This window comes from Cololabis saira, chromosome 5, assembly GCF_033807715.1.
Source record: "Cololabis saira isolate AMF1-May2022 chromosome 5, fColSai1.1, whole genome shotgun sequence".
In the NCBI taxonomy this organism is placed as follows: Eukaryota; Metazoa; Chordata; class Actinopteri; order Beloniformes; family Belonidae; genus Cololabis; species Cololabis saira.
Genome location: NC_084591.1, coordinates 45,130,929 through 45,152,082, shown reverse-complemented (window position 1 = coordinate 45,152,082; position 21,154 = coordinate 45,130,929). Strand labels below are relative to the sequence as shown.

Genomic DNA, 21,154 nt, shown 5'->3' with positions numbered 1-21,154 from the left:
AGGCAGGGTCTGGGTGAAGGAAGTTTGGGCATCTCTGCTGAGGCTGCTGCCGCCGTGACCCGGTTCCGGATAAGCGGTGGAGAATGGATGGATGGATGGATTAGCTTGGAGATTATAGTCAATATTTACAATTTATTGAGTAATGGTGAGTGATCAACCAACATACACACACACACACACACACACACGCACACACGCACACACAGACAGACAGAAAGAGAGAGAGACTAACTTGTACATATTCAGGTTTTAGGAGCTATTATGGTAACACTTGTATCAGATTACCATGAGTGACAGAGGCAGCATCTGCTGTCCTCATCATGAGCACCATAGTTGTTGGTCAGACACAGTTACACTGAGGAACACATTCTAGAAATAAACTTGTCATGTCAAGGTCAGCAAATATTTTCTTTCTGATTTTCAGTCATGATGTGCACTTCAGTCAACCATCATTACAAACATTATAATATTCAGAGAAATAAAGTCTCAGAAGTAATTATTTATTATAGTGCTTTTGTTCCTCCATAGATGTCAGATGTGAAGATAAATGTATGTTAATGAGAATCAAACTAAATGTAAATTTTGGTTTGACTCAGAACTGTCATCATCTGTCAGAGCCATTTTTATGCAAAGTAAACCCCATGACAGGCTTCATCATAAAGACTTGATGTCATGCTCTCAGTTGTCGTAAAAGAAGAGAAGCTCCCATCAGATCACTTTCAGTAGCAACATGTTCCCTTCAGCTTTGCTGCTGCTGCTGGTTGCAGGATCCTGTAAGTCTCACAGAGAAACTGATTGTACATTTAAAAATAGCTTTTTTCTGTTTTTTTTTAATATTTAACATGTTTCCCTCCACAGGTGTGAAGTGTGAACAGCTGACTCAGCCGGCCTCTGTGACTGTGCAGCCAGGTCATCGTCTGACCATCAGCTGTCGGGTCTCTTATTCTCTCAGCAGCTACTACACAGCTTGGATCCGACAACCAGCAGGGAAAGGACTGGAATGGATCGGGATGAAAAATACTGGAACTTCTTACTATAAAGATTCACTGAAAACCAAGTTCAGTATTGACTTGGACACTTCCAGTCAAACAGTGACTCTGAATGGACAGAACATGCAGCCTGAAGACTCTGCTGTGTATTATTGTGCCAGATATTCACAGTGACACAAACATCAGCAAACCTGAACAAAAACCTCTCAGAGCCTGAACACTTGTGACATGAATCCACCAGAGGAGGAGCTCTCACACCACCACTGGTTTTTACTGCAAACATAAAAAGGAGGTTGACAATGAACTTTTTAAAAATCAGAATGACTAGAATTATAAATTACAAAAAAAACACTGTGTAAATGCTGCAACAGCAGAAACAAAATTACATTATTAACCATCAGAATCTTTGTGTAAACACATTCATGCTGAAGATATTTTAGGTTAAAACACCCACAATTAAACTGGGACTTGATGTCTAGAGAGTTCAATTACCCTCTGTAAAGATTCAGTTTAATCATAAACGTTGGCTTGTTAAGTAATAACGAATAATTAATAAGTATACATTATTTGCTTATTTCCATCATGATTATTTTTTGGGTTGAACAGTTGTGATCTAAAGTGAGCTGTGAGTGAGTGAAGAAGACATTAAAGAAACATCTACCACACATCTAAAGATACATCAACCACAGACACATTGATCACTGATTCACCTCCACACCACATTAATGCAACCTATGTCATTAAATCATTTCGTTGTTGAGGAAATTACTTCTTTAGAGTTACCAAGAACGATTTCAGAGAGTCCCAAGGGGTTTCTTTATTATAAATTGTACAGCTGAGCATCACAAAGTTGAACAGAGTGAGACTGACGGAAAAGGGGGAACACGGACTAAAATAGCTGCCTGCGGCGTGCACGCGCTTTGCATAGGTCATAAATCTATGGATGGTACCAGATACCAGGTTCTATTGGAATGTGGTCCTTGAATTTAAGAACCCAAATTAGGAGTTGTTTTTCAGGTTTCAGTGTAGGCTGTAGCACGGAGGAAAAGTTTACTTGGTGAAAGGTTACACAAGTTACATGCTAAATAGACATTTCTGTATTACACATGACTATTGCTTCATCCAGGTCAGAAATATCACCACAACCAGTTTAATCTCCAATTTTACTGACCTAAATAAGGTCACTCTGGGTTTTAATCAAATAATCAAATTAATAAATAAAACACATCGCTTAAAAGGAAAGAAAACCACAAATCATTATTTGTATTTTTAAAAATGCTTTTAAAATACATTAAGACAACTGAATTCATTTAACTTTGATGTATCATTATTTTTCTATATGACCTTGAAGGTTTAAGAACTGGTTTAGTTTTGTCTTTGTTGAAAATTTGCTGTGAAAAGGAGTCAGCATAAAACAAACATACCCTCAATATTTCTGAGTTTGACTTCTGGACAGTGGACACATTTTAACAACATGCAACTGCAGGAGACATAATCACATCACATTCGCATCTCAGCATCTCAATGTTCAATGGTAATCCATTTATACAGTAATCAAGTAATTAACTGTTACATTACAAATGAACTGACTGACATCATCAATATTTAGTAAAAAATAATATGAATCTGAAATGATTTCATCTGCTATACATATTGAATTAATGCATCTAATGAACTATACAGCTGTACCTTAATTTCTAGTATAATCATCTTTTTTATTAAAATATAAGAAACTTTAGATTTTTCATCATTCTGAACAGCCAGATCAGTTATGTGATTGTCTTCCACAAACTGAACTGAAACATGTAAACAACACTTTGGTGAAATGACTCTTGGTTATTAAACATTAATTTGTTCTTGTGAGGAGGAGTTAATGTAAATGTGAAAACTTCCACCTGTACTTATGTGACTGCAGCGATGATGACAGAGAACTGTGGACGTTCAGGTTAACATGATGGATTATAGATCAGTTCTGCTGCTTTTAACTATCTGCAGCTCAGGTGAAGATTTTCACTGATCTTAATCTTACAAACTTAATTTTTGCAACTAATATGAGCATGCTATGTATGTCTTTCTTGGTTTTTCAGGTGTTGATGGTCAGACTCTGACAGAGTCTGAATCAGTGGTTAAAAGACCTGGAGACTCACACAGACTGACCTGTACAGCCTCTGGATTCTCCATCAGCAGCTATGGGATGGCCTGGATCAGACAGGCTCCTGGACAAGGACTGGAATGGGTTGCATATATCAGTTCTAGCGTTTACTACTCTCAGTCATTTCAAGGCCGGTTCACCATCTCCAGAGACACCAACAGACAGCAGGTGTATCTGCAGATGAACAGTCTGAAGACTGAAGACTCTGCTGTTTATTATTGCGCTCGAAGGACACAGTGACTCAAGCTGACTGAGCAGCTGTACAAAAACCTGCTGTATTTATATTAGATCACTCAAAGATTTAAGAACAAGTAAAGGTCATGGGTGTTCAGCTTCTCTCTCTTCTGTCTCATGTATCTACTTATATCTCTAATATTAAATTAATGGCAATGAAGACTGGATTGAATTAAAAACTAAAACTCACTTATTGATTTTATTGCTGTGTCAAAATCCAAGTTAGTTTTCAGCTTTGATTCAAACATAAACTGTTCAAGCATCAAATATCTGTTAATCAGTGTTTCCCACCCCTGGTGCTCAAAGGCCCCTATCCTGCATAGATGCTGCTCTGCTTCAGCAACACCGTGATACAAGTGGCTGCGTCATCAACAAAGTTGTGCAGACCTTGATGAGAAGTCAATGAGGACTGTTAATTAGAAGCTGGTGTGTTGGTGCAAGGATATTTCTAAAACAGTGTTTCCCAACTCTGGTCCTTGAGGCACACCGTCCTGCATGGTTTAGATGTCTCCTTGCATCGGCACACTTGATTCCAATTGACACCAGCTTCTGCGTCTGGCCAATAGTGTTGACTCAAGGTCTGTACAGAGGTGTGCAGACCTTAATTATAAACTAACTAACTCGGTTCTCGGTTCTTGCGACTGCCCCGTTGTGTAAATTTTACCATTGTTTTACTATTGTTTTACAAACAGGAAGTGGAGCGTCAACATCAAGGTAATCAAAGGCTGCCGGTCCTCTGCTCTGCGTGTGAATGAGAATGTATGTTGTGATCGCTGTGCTGGCAGATCTGATTACCAGAAGAAAATAGTCTACTCTAGAGGGAGTCTTTTAGCTCTGAGGAGGACTAAAACGGACTTTCGCCACGTTATACCCGGAGAGTTGAGGAGGAGATACCGGGGTAGCCGAGCCGGCGCAAAGCGCCGGGCTAAAGCAACAGCGAGGAAACAACAACAACGCTACAAGCCACCGATTCCCACGGTGCTGATGGGGAACGTAAACGCTCTGCCAAACAAAATGGACGAGTTAACGGCACTTATCAAGAACCAACGGACTTACCGAGAGAGCTGCTTAATAATCCTAACAGAGACCTGGCTGACTGCCCATACACCCGATGCTAACGTGGAGCTACCCGGCTTCACTACGGTGAGGGCAGACCGAGACACCGTCTCCTGCGGCAAGAGTAAAGGAGGGGGCCTGGTGTTGTATGTAAACAACAGATGGAGTAACCCTGGACACTGCAGTGTTAAATCTGTCATATGCTGCCGTGACTGTGAGCTTCTAGCCGTTAGCCTAAGACCATACTACTTACCGAGGGAGTTCACGCAGGTGATCGTGGTCTGTGTTTACATTCCTCCGAGGGCCAACGTGGAGGCGGCGCTTGAAGCAGTACACTCCACCACCGCAGGGTTACAGACGCAACACCCAGAGGCTCTGGTCATCATCTCAGGGGACTTCAATCACGTCACCCTGGACTCCACTCTGCCGGCCATGTATCAATACGTGGACTGTCCCACCCGGAAGAACAGGACTATTGACCTGCTCTACGCCAATGTGAGGGATGCCTACTCGGCCACGCCCCTCCCTCCCCTCGGGAAGTCCGACCACAATCTCATTCATCTGCAGCCCAGGTACACACCATTGGTGAGGAGGCAGCCAATCACCACGCGCATTGTCAGGAGGTGGACACCGGAGGCTGAGGAGGCTCTCAGAGGCTGTTTTAGCTGCACTGACTGGAATGTGCTGCTTGACCCTCACGGAGAGGACATTGAGCAGGCTACACAGTGCTTGACCGACTACATCAATTTTTGCACTGATGTTGCTGTGCCTGCTAGGGAAGTGCGCTGCTTCGCCAACAACAAGCCATGGATCACTGGTGAGGTGAAGGCTGTCCTTAATAGGAAAAAGAAGGCGTTCAGGGATGGAGACCCTGAGGAGTTAAGGAGAGTGCAGAAAGAACTGAAAACCTGCTTAAGGGAGGCCAAGGAGGCCTACAAAAAGAAACTGGAGGGGAAGCTGAGGCAGAATAACATCAGGGAGGTGTGGGATGGTATGAAGACCATCACTGGATGCAAAAAAACTGCTGCAGGACCAGCTGAGGGAAGTGTGGAGAGAGCAAATGAGCTGAACACATTTTTCAACCGGTTCAGCTCTGGCCCCCCCACCTTCCCTGCCATCCCCACACCAACCACAACTGCACTGATCCATCAACAGCTGGCTCCTCTCCACCCTTCTGCACATACCTCCCTACCTGATCACCCCCCCCCTCCTCCAGGAGGTACCCCCTCTCCCTCTATCAGCCCACCCCCCCCCGCCCCCTCAATCTGCACCTCTCACTGGATTGTCCCGTTCATCTCCAGGCATCAATCCCACCGCACCAGCTCCTCAACCCATCCCACCTGATCCCCCCCTCATCACTGCTCATGAGGTGAAAGGGGTACTGAAGAGTCTTAATCCAAGAAAAGCAGCTGGTCCCGACCTGGTGTGCCCGAGGCTTCTGAGAGCCTGTGCTGAGGAGCTTGGAGACCCTCTTCAGTACATCTTTAATCTGAGCCTGCACCTGGGGAAAGTCCCCTCCCTGTGGAAGACATCATGTATCGTCCCCGTCCCCAAGAAAAGACACTCCAAGGACCCCAATGACTTCCGTCCCATCGCCCTCACTTCACAGGTCATGAAGTCCTTGGAGAGACTTGTATTGCACCGCCTGAGGTCACAGGTGCAGCAGACCCAGGATCCACTCCAGTTCGCCTACAGGGCGAGGATAGGAGTGGAGGATGCTGTCCTCTACCTTCTTCATCGTACACACTCCTACCTCGATGCGGGAGGCTGCGCTGTGAGGATTCTTTTTTTCGACTTTTCAAGCGCATTTAACACTATTCAGCCCCCACGACTGCAGGAAAAACTGTCTACCATGCAGGTGGACCCCCTCCTCATCTCCTGGATCTCTGACTACCTGACCGACAGACCACAATTTGTTAGGATCGGTAGCAGTATTTCCAGCACCATCACCAGCAGCACCGGAGCTCCGCAGGGGACCGTGCTGTCCCCCATCCTCTTCTCCCTGTACACTGCTGATTTCCAACACAACTCAGAACTCTGCCACATTCAGAAGTTCTCGGACGACACAGCAGTTGTAGCATGTATCAGGGAGAACGAGGAGGGGGAATACAGGGAGCTAGTGAGCGACTTTGTGGGGTGGTGCCAGGAGAACCAGCTGGTCCTGAACACCTCCAAAACTAAGGAGATTGTGATGGACTTCAGGCGCCAGCCCCCCGCCCCACTCCCTGTCTGTATCAAGGGTGAGGAGGTCGAGATAGTGCCCTGCCACAAATACCTCGGACTCATACTGGACAATAAACTGGACTGGACTCAGAACATTGATCACCTCTACAAGAAGGGCCAGAGCAGGCTTTACTTCTTGCGGAGGTTGGCATCATTTAACATCTGCACCAAGCTCCTACAGATGTTTTATATCTCTGTAGTGGCTAGTGTGCTGTCTTATGCTGTGTCTTGCTGGGGTGGCAGCGGCAGCAAAAGAAATATCCAGAGGCTGAACAAGCTCATTAAGAAGGCAGGCTCAGTGGTGGGCCTGAAGCTGGACTCTGTTGAGGAGATAACGGAGCAGAGGTCACTCACCAGACTCAAGGCAATCATGAACAACGCCAACCATCCACTGAGCTATGTGTTCAACCAGCAGAGGAGCACCATCAGCAACAGATTACGATCACTGAACTCCTCAACAACGAGACATACAAAGTCGTTTGTCCCCCGAGCCATCAGGCTGCACAACACCCTGAGTGGGAGGAAGAGGCGGGAGGGGTAGTAGGAGTAGCAGGAGTCAAGTGGGTGTGGGGGGAATCTCTCCAAGGCAGAAGTGCTGGAACACTTCTGTCCTCATTGTTGCTGTTTCGTTGCGGTGTGTTGGTTTTCCCGTCCTTGCCTTTGTCCCCAAGTCGGTTCTCCCTCCTGTCATTAGTTTTATTATTTTAGATATTTATTAACTTGTTTTATTATACTAGTTGTGTGTGTGACTGATTCTGTGAGCAGTTGACCACTCTTAAATTTCCTTCGGGATTAATAAAGTAAAAAAAAAAAAAAAAGTTTCCCCGGAATGTGTGACTGACTGTCTGTGTTTGTATATTGTTGTATTGTTTTTATGCTGCCATTTTGGCCAGGTCACTCTTGAAAAAGAGGTTTTATTCTCAATTAGTTTTTTACCTGGTTAAATAAAGGATATATATATAATGAGGACCATTAATCAGAATCAGGTGTGCTTAAGAGCAGGGGCACTCGAGGACCAGGATTGAGAACCACTGCTCTTGAGGACCAGGGTTGGAGATCCCTGACCCAAAATACATTTGTGATCTTTTAACCCCTTATTCCTCAGCTTGTTTACTTAGGTCCTCAGATCAGAACCTTTTATCCGACCCAATAACACTTTTTAAAACTAGAGGATATGATGTATATAATGACATATAGGTGAGTGTATATATACACATTTTCATGTGTGAATTGATTTAGATAATTCCTTCCTTCTGTGACGTTTTCCTTAAATATTTTACAATCACATCTTCAGTTATAAAATAATAAGTAAAGGTTCACATTTAAACACACTGAAAAGTTGTCTCCATTTTTCACTTCACAGCTTCATATAACCTCATGATTGTGTTTGGTGGTTAAATAAATGTTCTGTAATTCCTGGTTCAGTCTGGAACTGTTAATTCAATGAGGAGGAGTCAATGCAAACCTCACATCTTCAGCCTCTATTTATCTGGCTGCACAGTGAACAACAGAGAGAAGTGAAAACCCAGTTGACACAATGGGATTCAGGACAGGACTGCTGCTTTTAACGATCTGCTGGACAGGTGAAAATGTGAAATGACTGAATTCAATCTGACTTCAGAAATGTGATGTGTTGTTTATGGATATTGTCTTTTCTATTGACAGGTGTTGATGGTCAGACATTAACAGAGTCTGAATCAGTGGTTAAAAGACCTGGAGACTCCCACAAACTGACCTGTACAGTCTCTGGATTCTCCCTCAGCAGCTATCATGTTGCTTGGGTCAGACAGGCTCCTGGAAAAGGACTGGAATGGATTTCAATTATTTGGAATAGTGGTGGCGCAGCCTACTCTCAGTCATTTCAAGGCCGGTTCACCATCTCCAGAGACACCAACAGACAGCAGGTGTTTCTGCAGATGAACAGTCTGAAGACTGAAGACTCTGCTGTTTATTATTGCGCTCGTGACCCACAGTGACTCAAGCTGACTGAGCAGCTGTACAAAAACCTGCAGTATTTATTTATATATTTTTTATTTTTTCCCTTGTCTGCATATATGTTAATGGTTAATACCAAGTTTGGTTTGGTTTATAATTTTGCTCGAGAGGCACGGTTACACCGAAAGGAGAAACTCGATACAAAAACTTGACATGTCAAAATAGCAAAGATTTTGATTTTCATCAGTTCTGCAGTTTTACAACTAAAGTTTCTGGTGTTTGTATTTTGTTTTAAAGTCACAGAAATACATTTTTTTTCCAGGTCTATAAAATCCCACATTTGTCCTTTAAGGACTGAATTTAATTTTTTTTATTATTTCATTAAGTATTTTGGTCTTGTGAATTTTATGAATTTGTTTTTATATTTTCTTTAGACTACAGTCCATCAAAATTATTTTCAAAATAATGTTTATATCCTTCCACTGAGCATTTATTGCACTGATACAATATTTCTTGCATAAAAAGATTTAAAACAAGAAACAGTTTGATTATTTGACGATTAACTAAAACAAATACCTGAACAGTCTCTCAAGTTTACACACGTTTGTTTTAACATTTTTTGTGGTATCTCTGGATTGTAACGTGACATTGAGGAGTTTTGCTTTTTTGTGATTTTTTTTAAATGTACAGTTAGTGTTTGATCTCGTTGATCTGAACGCATAAAAACTCAATGGTCATGAAAACAGTTGAATCTGATAGTTTTGGTTCATTTCAGCAGAAAAAGAAGTGAGAGTTTGACATAAACATCTAAAAACTTGAAGGAGATGATGTCCATGAGTGCTGTCACTAATAGCTTATAGTTTATAACAATTATATTTTTATGTTTATTATCATGTACTTAAATTTCTTCAGAACTTTTTTTTTTTTTTGGGAGGGGGGGTAATAATATAACTTGCTCCATAGATAATAATAAGCTGTATGTGTATTTAGTAGTAAAAATTGGACTTTAAAAGTGTCAAGAAAGAGTGAGTGTTGTGTTTATGCAATGAATAATTCTTACAACAATATGCCTGCACTGTATTGCCTGACTGTCATATTTAAGGACCTATAGAGGGCGCTGTTGCACTGTGTAATGGATGGGAATGAGACATTGCATTGGTAGGAAGAAGGAGAAGGACTGAGAAGAAATGATGATGAATAAAGTTGCATCTTGTTCTGTTCACTTCCTTACTACTGTGTGGTAAATACATGATACACCCACACAACAGTGAGTAATACAATTTTACAAAGTAAATGAAAGGCAGGCATGAAGTCAAGTTTTTAGTGAGCAGATATTAAACATACTAATACTTCATATGTTTGATTGAATATGTAAAATCCCTGAGGCCTCCTGCTCAGCTTTCCAAACTTCCCATTGGACTGTGGAGTGGAATCAGTCTCATCATAAACCATGTTCACTGCAGCTTTGCTGCTGCTGTTGGCAGCTGGATCCTCTAGTCTCTCTGGATTTGTCTGAAGCAACATTTCAGCCTCAGTAACTTCACTAACTAATTGTGAAGTGTGAACAGCTGACTCAGTCTGCCTCAGTAAGTGTGCATCAGGTCATCATTGGACCTTCACCTGTCAGGTCCCTTATTCAGTTATTGGACAAGTTGGATCAAACACTTGGAGCATAAAAGTCATCAACAACCTTAACATTTAGTTAGAGCCTGAACATGAAGCTGCCAGAGGAGGAGCTCCTCCCCTCACACCACTGATGCATTCAACACCTTTGTAATGTTGAAGAAAGAACCACAAGATCTTTGTGTCATTTCAAAATCCTTTTTTTTTAAACTAGAATAGAAATTAACTTTTAAACAATATGAACTGTTTAACAGTTTGTTTCTCTGATTTACACTTTGTCTGAAGGAAACATTATGCATTAAATAGATGATAGAACATTTCTTTTACTTGATTCATCATGAATCAGACAGCACTAAATAATGAAATATGAGCAAATAGATTATGTATGTGTTTATCTTTTACAAACTAAAGTGAAACATGCAAACAAACTTGCTGATGAAATGACAGTAAACACTGTCAGATAGTTCTTGTGAGGAGGAGTTAATGTAAATGTGAAAACTTCCACCTGTACTTATGTGACTGCAGCGATGATGACAGAGAACTGTGGACGTTCAGGTTAACATGATGGATTATAGATCAGTTCTGCTGCTTTTAACTATCTGCAGCTCAGGTGAAGATTTTCACTGATCTTAATCTTACAAACATAATTTTTGCAACTAATGTCATGCATGCTATGTATGTCTTTCTTGGTTTTTCAGGTGTTGATGGTCAGACTCTGACAGAGTCTGAATCAGTGGTTAAAAGACCTGGAGACTCACACAGACTGACCTGTACAGCCTCTGGATTGGCAATCAGCGGCTACTACATGGCCTGGATCAGACAGGCTCCTGGACAAGGACTGGAGTGGGTTGCAAGCACTAACATCTACTACTCTCAGTCAGTTCAAGGCCGTTTCACCATCTCCAGAGACGATAACAGACAGCAGGTGTATCTGCAGATGAACAGTCTGAAGACTGAAGACTCTGCTGTTTATTATTGCGCTCGTGACCCACAGTGACTCAAGCTGACTGAGCAGCTGTACAAAAACCTGCAGTATTTATTTATGTATTTTTTATTTTTTCACTTGTCTGCATATATGTTACTGGTTAATACCAACTTAAAGCATATATATGCATTTTAAGGAAAACACACAACGGGCATGCTTTTTGAATCTGCAATAGAGAAAACAAACAAACAAAACAGAAACGGGAACAGGCAGAGACACAAACAGCAACCATTTCAGGTCTCTAAAACTGAATCAAGACTAGTATAATAGTAGTAATCACTACTGCGATTATCTGTCCCCCAAAACTGTTGGGAGCTTTATTTATTTAAGAGAAGACCATTCAAATATTTCAAAACAATTACAGGTTCAGCATCTCTCTCTTCTGGCTCATGTACTTAAACATAAACTGTTCAAACACCAAAAACACATTAACATTGTTTACATCATACTCTTTCTCTCAATCACGAGTTGCTCTTCATCACTAAATCTCCAAAGTTTTAGACAATAAAACTCTAAATCTAGATTCTCCACCTCTTCCTGTCTTTTCATGATGTATCAGTCAGATCAGCATTTACAGCTGCAGTCTCAGTTTTCAACCTCACAGTTAGACAAAGTTTCTTCCTCTTGGCTCTCTTTGCAGGTGAGTGAAGTTTGTATCCACCTGAGAAATTTCTGCTGTAATCTGAACTCTGTTTCTTTCAGCTGCTCGAGGTCGGACCCTCATCTCCTCAGAGTCAGGTCCACAGAGCAGGAGACTCAACCCCTCTGTCCTGTAATTCACAATCAGAAATATCTTTAACATCCCCAAGGAGACACTTTTGGTGCTTTTACACTACTACCTACTCAGCCCGACTGGACTCGCCTCGCCTCGGTTTTGCGCTTTCCCAATAGGCGAGTAGATACTTTTCTGTATCTATTCTGCTGAGGTTCTAAGCGGCTGAGTCGGCTGTATCTGACGTCATCACACTACAGGCCACCGATTGGTCGGGGGGTAGGAGTCAGACCTCTGAGTCAGGAGGCGGAAATCAGGAAGATCGGCTCGTGGCTTCTTGTTAATTTTATTCAACAGGCAATGGCAGCACAAAAGTCTGTTTGGTGATCCAACTCTGAGGTGCAGACGTTCATAAACCTGGTGGCTGAGGAGAGAATTAAAAAGGGGTGTAGACGGGCGATAAGGAACGACCAGATCTACCAGGAGCTCTGTCACTTCATAGCTGCTCACGGCTCCAGCTGACTTTTCAGCAGCGCCAAGACAAACTAAAAAAAAAAAACATTGCCGCTTGAAGGTTCTTTCACCCTCATTTTTTAACTTGATATCGAACACAAGCCACAGACCCAGCGGCACATCTATCATCTCCTCCAGGTTCTACATCTTTAGTGTTGTTGTCTTCTTCATTTAGATCACACAATCAAATACGTCACAGCAGCTTCACTCCAACCTCCTACTTCTCATCTGGGTGTTTAAAAATAAACGAGGGCAAGGCGAGTGGAGTCGCGCTGAGTAGGTACTAGTGTAAAAGCGCCATTTGTTTCACAGACAGCAGTAGACAACATGTACTGATGACACAGAGAAAACAACTGGGACAAATGAGCTCTTAATTCTGTTGTTTCAGAACCTCAGCACCCTACATCTGTGACTGGAAGGAAGAGACGCAAACTTATTAAAAAGTCGGTGACATCGATCAGAATAAAAGAGGCTTTCTTCAAACTTCTGGCTTTAAAAAGGTCATTCAGGTTATTTAATGCTGCGCTTGTAACTTTGCCACACACATCAACAAGACCTGGAAGCCAGACCTTGTATTTTACAGTGATTAGTCCATAGAGGGAATGCGCATGACGTCATAGATGCGGCTTCACCATTCCCATTTTGTACCAGGTAATGTTGGATTTTTGGGTAGCTAACGTTAAACGGTCAAGTCATAAAGTTCAGTGTCCTCATCACTTTAATTTCACCAAAAAATTCTGCCTTGAAGTAGGACCAAGCGTCAAGACTTTTGTATGCCTTCAAGCTTTGCTTCGTGTATTTCCCCGGCGTAGAAATTAAGTACATATAAATATTAGGAAACTGGATTGGTGGCCAAATATTAATGTCCATGGACCACTGGTTCTTGGGGTAACTGTACGGGTCACTGTCAAGTCCAACTGCCTTTAATTTAAGCCAATAATCGGCTGTTATCCCATCTTCTCCACTAGTTGCAGCCGTTTTTGCCATTCAGAGCAAGTAAGGGGGCTCATCCAGTGGGGAAGTGACGTCATTGCATACCCTCTATACCTGCAGACAAATAAAGAACTCAGAACAGATTCAATAAAATAAGATAAAACATTTTCATAAAAGTGTTATCAACTTTGAATATATGACGTTTGAAAAAAAATACAGACACTGATGGACTTTTTACAAACAGCATCAACCTGTGGATAATGATCAACTGATTGTCAATTAAAATATTTCTAAAAAATATTCTAAAATAAAAAAAAATATATAAAAATATATATCTTTGTTTTATCAAACAAATAAAAATATTGATAAATCACATAAAATAACATTTAATAAAACATCACTGACCTTCACATACTGTAACCTTTCAGCTCAAAATAATCCACCAATCAACATAAAAGACAAGGATCATTGTTGTGGTGGGTCGTCAATCTCTGGGCTAAAATATGATGCTGAATACAGTTAAAAACTGAAGACAAGAACTTTTACCATCACTGGATTTGTCAGAAACCCGTGAAGGGACGAGAACAGATCAGACAAATTCATTCTTGATATAATATTATATATTTGATGGTAAAAAGTCTTACATCAAGAGAACTCTGCTGTTTCATTTTGTACCAAAGAGCTGAAGTCAGACAAGATCCATCAACACTGTACAAAACTGAACAAGTCTGTTGTCTGTGTGTGAGGAGCTGAAGCATATCAGGCTTTAAAAACTGAATAATGACCAAAACAACCTGATCTCACAAAAATCCGTGAAATGCCCACGACCTATTTTCCGTGGTACCAACACGGAAAGTGGTATAATTCCGTGTGACCACCACGGATATAGTACTATGCAAAGTCAATAGGATCCATGGTCGTGATATATACACGGATAATGCCCACGACCTATTTTCCGTGGTACCAACACGGAAAGTGGTACAGTATAATTCCGTGTGACCACCACGGATATAGTACTATGCAATGTCAATGGGATCCGAGGTGGATGAGAGTCACCTCCTGATACAGAGTCTAGAATTTCAGCCTCTTAGCTCAAAGCGTTAGTGAACTATGCAAAAAAAGACACGAAATAGTCTTCGCAGGCCGAAAAGCAACAGACGCGGTGACCTTTGACACTTCTGAAGGTCACACAGATCTGAAACTCCGCACAGTGGATGAAAGTCCCCTCCTGATACAGAGTCTAGAATTTCAGCCTCCTAGCTCAAAGCGTTAGTGAACTATGCAAAAAAAGAAACAAAAGAGTCTTCTCAGGCCCGAAAAGCAACAGACGCGGTGACCTTTGACACTTCCGAAGGTCACACAGATCTGAAACTCCGCACAGTGGATGAAAGTCCCCTCCTGATACAGAGTCTAGAATTTCAGCCTCCTAGCTCAAAGCGTTAGTGAACTGTGCAAAAATATACACGAAATAGGCCTCATAACAACACATAACAAACCTCCTGTGCCTACTGAGCATTAATAACATGTCATAATCAAAGGAGAACTAATTAAAACGGATGTCCTTAACATGAACCTATTGTATTATTGAATTATCAAGGACACTTTCGTGTTTTTGTGTTTAGAAATGTTAAAGATATTAAAAGAAAACCATAACACAATGAGGAAAATACCGTGGCGAACAAGTCGTGCCCAGAGCATGTCTCGAACCACAGTCTCCCAGACCCCAGTCAACTGCAATAACCAGTCGGCCAAATGCTGATGTGTTGCCCAGGCGGGCAAGGTCTTATCTTATCTGTGGTCGTTACACTATGTTCCAAAAAGTATTGTTTTTAATGGACAAGATCCGGCATTTTACGTTGAATTCTATTGCAGGTTTTAAAATTCTAGCTAAATACATAAAAAAGGGAGGTGAGGTATGAGCTTCATAACAAAACTTCTGTGCCTACTGAGCATTAATAACATGGGGTTAGCCATAGAAAGGGGCGATAACAGCCTCCTGCGCCTACTAGTAGGTAGAGTAGGGCCCTACTGGCCCATATCTATGGAATGATTGTTATCGTTTTGTCCTTCATTCAATGGTATGACAGCAGTCAAATCGAGTGACGGATCCCATTGACTTCGCATAGTACTATATCCGTGGTGCTCCCATTAAAACCTCAATAAAACACTGCTAAAACAGCGTTAAAAACATGCTTTTACAAACTGACAGTAACAAACATTACCTTGCGCGACAAAAACTCATAATTTATCCACCATAACAAAGAATAATATGTAAATAATAATAATGTCATAATCCGTGTACATATCACGACCACGGATCCCATTGATTTCGCATAGTACAATATCCGTGGTGTTCACATTAAAACATCATTAAAACACTGCTAAAACAGCGTTAAAAACGTGCTTTTACAAACTGACAGTAAAAACAGTACCTTGCGCGACAAAAACGCAAAATTTAACCACTATAACAAAGAATGATATATAAATAATAATAATGTCATATTCCGTGTATATATCACGACCACGGATCCCATTGACTTTGCATAGTATTATATCGATGGTGCTCCCATTAAAACCTCAATAAAACACTGCTAAAACAGCGTTAAAAACATGGTCATACAAACTGACAGTAACAAACAGTACCTTGCGCGACAAAAACGCATAATTTAGCCACTATAACAAAGAATAATATATAAATAATAATAATGTTATAATCCGTGTATATATCACGACCACGGATCCCATTGACTTTGCATAGTACTATATCCGTGGTGCTCCCATTAAAACCTCAATAAAACACTGCTAAAACAGCGTTAAAAACGTGCTTTTACAAACTGACAGTAAAAACAGTACCTTGCGCGACAAAAATGCATAATTTAGCCACTATAACAATGAATGATATATAAATAATAATAATGTCATAATCCGTGTATATATCACGACCACGGATCCCATTGACTTTGCATAGTACTATATCCGTGGTGCTCCCATTAAAACCTCAATAAAACACTGCTAAAACAGCGTTAAAAACATGCTTTTACAAACTGACAGTAAAAACAGTACCTTGCGCGACAAAAACGCATAATTTAGCCACTATAACAAAGAATGATATATAAATAATAATAATGTCATAATCCGTGTATATATCACGACCACGGACCCCATTGACTTTGCATAGTACTATATCCGTGGTGCTCCCATTAAAACCCTCAATAAAACACTGCTAAAACAGCGTTAAAAACGTGCTTTTACAAACTGACAGTAAAAACAGTACCTTGCGCGACAAAAACGCATAATTTAACCACTATAACAAAGAATGATATATAAATGATAATAATGTCATAATCCGTGTATATATCACGACCACGGATCCCATTGACTTTGCATAGTATTATATCGATAGTGCTCCCATTAAAACCTCAATAAAACACTGCTAAAACAGCGTTAAAAACATGGTCATAGAAACTGACAGTAACAAACAGTACCTTGCGCGACAAAAACGCATAATTTAGCCACTATAACAAAGAATAATATATAAATAATAATAATTTTATAATCCGTGTATATATCACGACCACGGATCCCATTGACTTTGCATAGTACTATATCCGTGGTGCTCCCATTAAAACCTCAATAAAACACTGCTAAAACAGCGTTAAAAACGTGCTTTTACAAACTGACAGTAAAAACAGTACCTTGCGCGACAAAAACGCATAATTTAGCCACTATTACAAAGAATGATATATAAATAATAATAATGCCATAATCCGTGTATATATCACGACCACGGATCCCATTGACTTTGCATAGTACTATATCCGTGGTGCTCCCATTAAAACCTCAATAAAACACTGCTAAAACAGCGTTAAAAACGTGCTTTTACAAACTGACAGTAAAAACAGTACCTTGCGCGACAAAAACGCATAATTTAGCCACTATAACAAAGAATGATATATAAATAATAATAATGTCATAATCCGTGTATATATCACGACCACGGATCCCATTGACTTTGCATGGTACTATATCCGTGGTGCTCCCATTAAAACCTCAATAAAACACTGCTAAAACAGCGTTAAAAACGTGCTTTTACAAACTGACAGTAAAAACAGTACCTTGCGCGACAAAAACGCATAATTTAGCCACTATAAAAAAGAATGATATATAAATAATAATAATGTCATAATCCGTGTATATATCACGACCACGGACCCCATTGACTTTGCATAGTACTATATCCGTGGTTCTCCCATTAAAACCTCAATAAAACACTGCTAAAACAGCGTTAAAAACGTGCTTTTACAAACTGACAGTAAAAACAGTGCCTTGCGCGACAAAAACGCATAATTTAACCACTATAACAAATAATCATATATAAATAATAATAATGTCATAATCCGTGTATATATCACGACCACGGATCCCATTGACTTTGCATAGTATTATATCGATGGTGCTCCCATTAAAACCTCAATAAAACACTGCTAACACAGCGTTAAAAACATGGTCATACAAACTGACAGTAACAAACAGTACCTTGCGCGACAAAAACGCATAATTTAGCCACTATAACAAAGAATGATATATAAATAATAATAATGTCATAATCCGTGTATATATCACGACCACGGTTCCCATTGACTTTGCATAGTACTATATCCGTGGTGCTCCCATTAAAACCTCAATAAAACACTGCTAAAACAGCGTTAAAAACGTGCTTTTACAAACTGACAGTAAAAACATTACCTTGCGCGACAAAAACGCATAATTTAGCCACTATAACAAAGAATGATATATAAATAATAATAATGTCATAATCCGTGTATATATCACGACCACGGACACCATTGACTTTGCATAGTACTATATCCGTGGTTCTCCCATTAAAACCTCAATAAAACCCTGCTAAAACAGCGTTAAAAACGTGCTTTTACAAACTGACAGTAAAAACAGTGCCTTGCGCGACAAAAACGCATAATTTAACCACTATAACAAATAATCATATATAAATAATAATAATGTCATAATCCGTGTATATATCACGACCACGGATCCCATTGACTTTGCATAGTATTATATCGATGGTGCTCCCATTAAAACCTCAATAAAACACTGCTAACACAGCGTTAAAAACATGGTCATACAAACTGACAGTAACAAACAGTACCTTGCGCGACAAAAACGCATAATTTAGCCACTATAACAAAGAATGATATATAAATAATAATAATGTCATAATCCGTGTATATATCACGACCACGGTTCCCATTGACTTTGCATAGTACTATATCCGTGGTGCTCCCATTAAAACCTCAATAAAACACTGCTAAAACAGCGTTAAAAACGTGCTTTTACAAACTGACAGTAAAAACATTACCTTGCGCGACAAAAACGCATAATTTAGCCACTATAACAAAGAATGATATATAAATAATAATAATGTCATAATCCGTGTATATATCACGACCACGGACCCCATTGACTTTGCATAGTACTATATCCGTGGTGCTCCCATTAAAACCTCAATAAAACACTGCTAAAACAGCGTTAAAAATGTGCTTTTACAAACTGACAGTAAAAACAGTACCTTGCGCGACAAAAACGCATAATTTAACCACTATAACAAAGAATGATATATAAATAATAATAATGTCATAATCCGTGTATATATCACGACAACGGATCCCATTGATTTTGCATAGTATTATATCGATGGTGCTCCCATTAAAACCTCAATAAAACACTGCTAAAACAGCGTTAAAAACATGGTCATACAAACTGACAGTAACAAACAGTACCTTGCGCGACAAAAACGCATAATTTAGCCACTATAACAAAGAATAATATATAAATAATAATAATGTTATAATCCGTGTATATATCACGACCACGGATCCCATTGACTTTGCATAGTACTATATCCGTGGTGCTCCCATTAAAACCTCAATAAAACACTGCTAAAACAGCGTTAAAAACTTGCTTTTACAAACTGACAGTAAAAACAGTACCTTGCGCGACAAAAACGCATAATTTAGCCACTATAACAAAGAATGATATATAAATAATAATAATGTCATAATCCGTGTATATATCACGACCACGGATCCCATTGACTTTGCATAGTACTATATCCGTGGTGCTCCCATTAAAACCTCAATAAAACACTGCTAAAACAGCGTTAAAAACGTGCTTTTACAAACTGACAGTAAAAACAGTACCTTGCGTGACAAAAACACATAATTTAGCCACTATAACAAAGAATAATATATAAATAATAATAATGTCATAATCCGTGTATATATCACGACCAAGGATCCCATTGACTTTACATGGTACGATATCCGTGGTGCTCACACGTAATTATACCACTTTCCGTGTTGGTACCACGGAAAATAGTGGTGAGAGGTCCTGGGCATTTCACGGATTTTTGTGAGATCAGGTTGCAAAAAGGCTTTCCTTTTGTCAGAATAAAAAAAAAAAAAAATAATAATAAAAATTCCTACAGATACAATAGGGCCTTCACACTGAAGGTGCTCGGGCCCTAATAATGGTCCTGGACGCCTCGCCAGGCATGTCCCACCCCTGACTGACTGAGGAGACCCCGGGGAAGACCCAGGACATGCTGGAGAGACTATGTCTCTCGGCTGGCCTGGGAACACCTCGGACTCCCCTCGGAGGAGTTGGAGGAAGTGTCTGGGGTGACGGAAGTCTGGGCATCCCTGCTGAGGCTGCTGCCCCCGCGACCCGGGAACGGATAAGCGGCGGACAATGGATGGATGGATGGATGGATAATGGTTTGCATTAATGGGCGTGGCCTAATGGCTCAACAGCGCCCCCTAGAAAACGTCGTGCCTCAAGCCCCACAATACGGTTTGAAGTACATGCATGGAAATCGTTACACACCTGTATCATGTCGCAACTTAAAGAAAAGTCTCTTGGATGCCCCCAAACAACATATAAAAAGATTTCTATGACTTCTGCAACAGTGTTTCCTCCAAAACGTTCTGGCTGGTTAGGAGGTTGTAGAAAACTCTAGCTCTGAGAGCCTCCTGACTAATGGAACTGGGCCTATTTTGTGTCTTTTTTTTGCATAGTTTACTAACGCCTTTAGCTAGGAGTCTCAATTTTATATGTTGTTTGGGGGCATCCCCTGATCAGACAGACGTTAGTTTGGTGCAGATCGGACCTGTACTTTTCGATGGGTGGGGCTTTGAAACGTCACCTTTTCCAACATTCGAACCGACACTGTTGCCACAATATTTGACCAAACCAAGTAAAACTTGACCTGTGGCCTCCATATGGGGCCTAGATTGGGCTTGCCAAGTCACAACTCTGTGAACCCTCTGCAATGCCAACTAGCTCTGTGGAAGTCGTACAGCCACGGGACGAAAAGATCCTAGCAAAGGGCCTTCTGCATTGCAACATAGTCAGAAATCAGCCTCCCAGCTCAAAGCGTTAGTGAATTATTCAAAAAACACACAAAAAAGGCCCGAAAAAGGCACCACACACGGTGACCTTTGGCACTTCCGAAGGTCGCATGGGTCTGTACCTCGGCACAGTGGATGAGAGTCACCTCCTGATATAGAGTCTAGAATTTCAGCCTCTTAGCTCAAAGCGTTAGTGAACTATGCAAAAAAAGACACGAAATAGCCTTCGCAGGCCGAAAAGCAACAGACGCGGTGACCTTTGACACTTCCGAAGGTCACACAGATCTGAAACTCCGCACAGTGGATGAAAGTCCCCTCCTGATACAGAGTCTAGAATTTCAGCCTCCTAGCTCAAAGCGTTAGTGAACTATG

General features: G+C 40.7%; 1 gene segment (V, D, J or C); it reads left to right on the top strand.

Moving 5' to 3' along the window:
* The first annotated feature begins 730 nt into the window (after positions 1-730).
* On the top strand, positions 731-1,163 carry LOC133444808 (Ig heavy chain V region 5A-like). The segment is given in 2 exon segments: positions 731-773; positions 859-1,163. Coding segments are annotated over 2 exon segments (348 nt in total).
* The last annotated feature ends 19,991 nt before the right edge of the window (positions 1,164-21,154 follow it).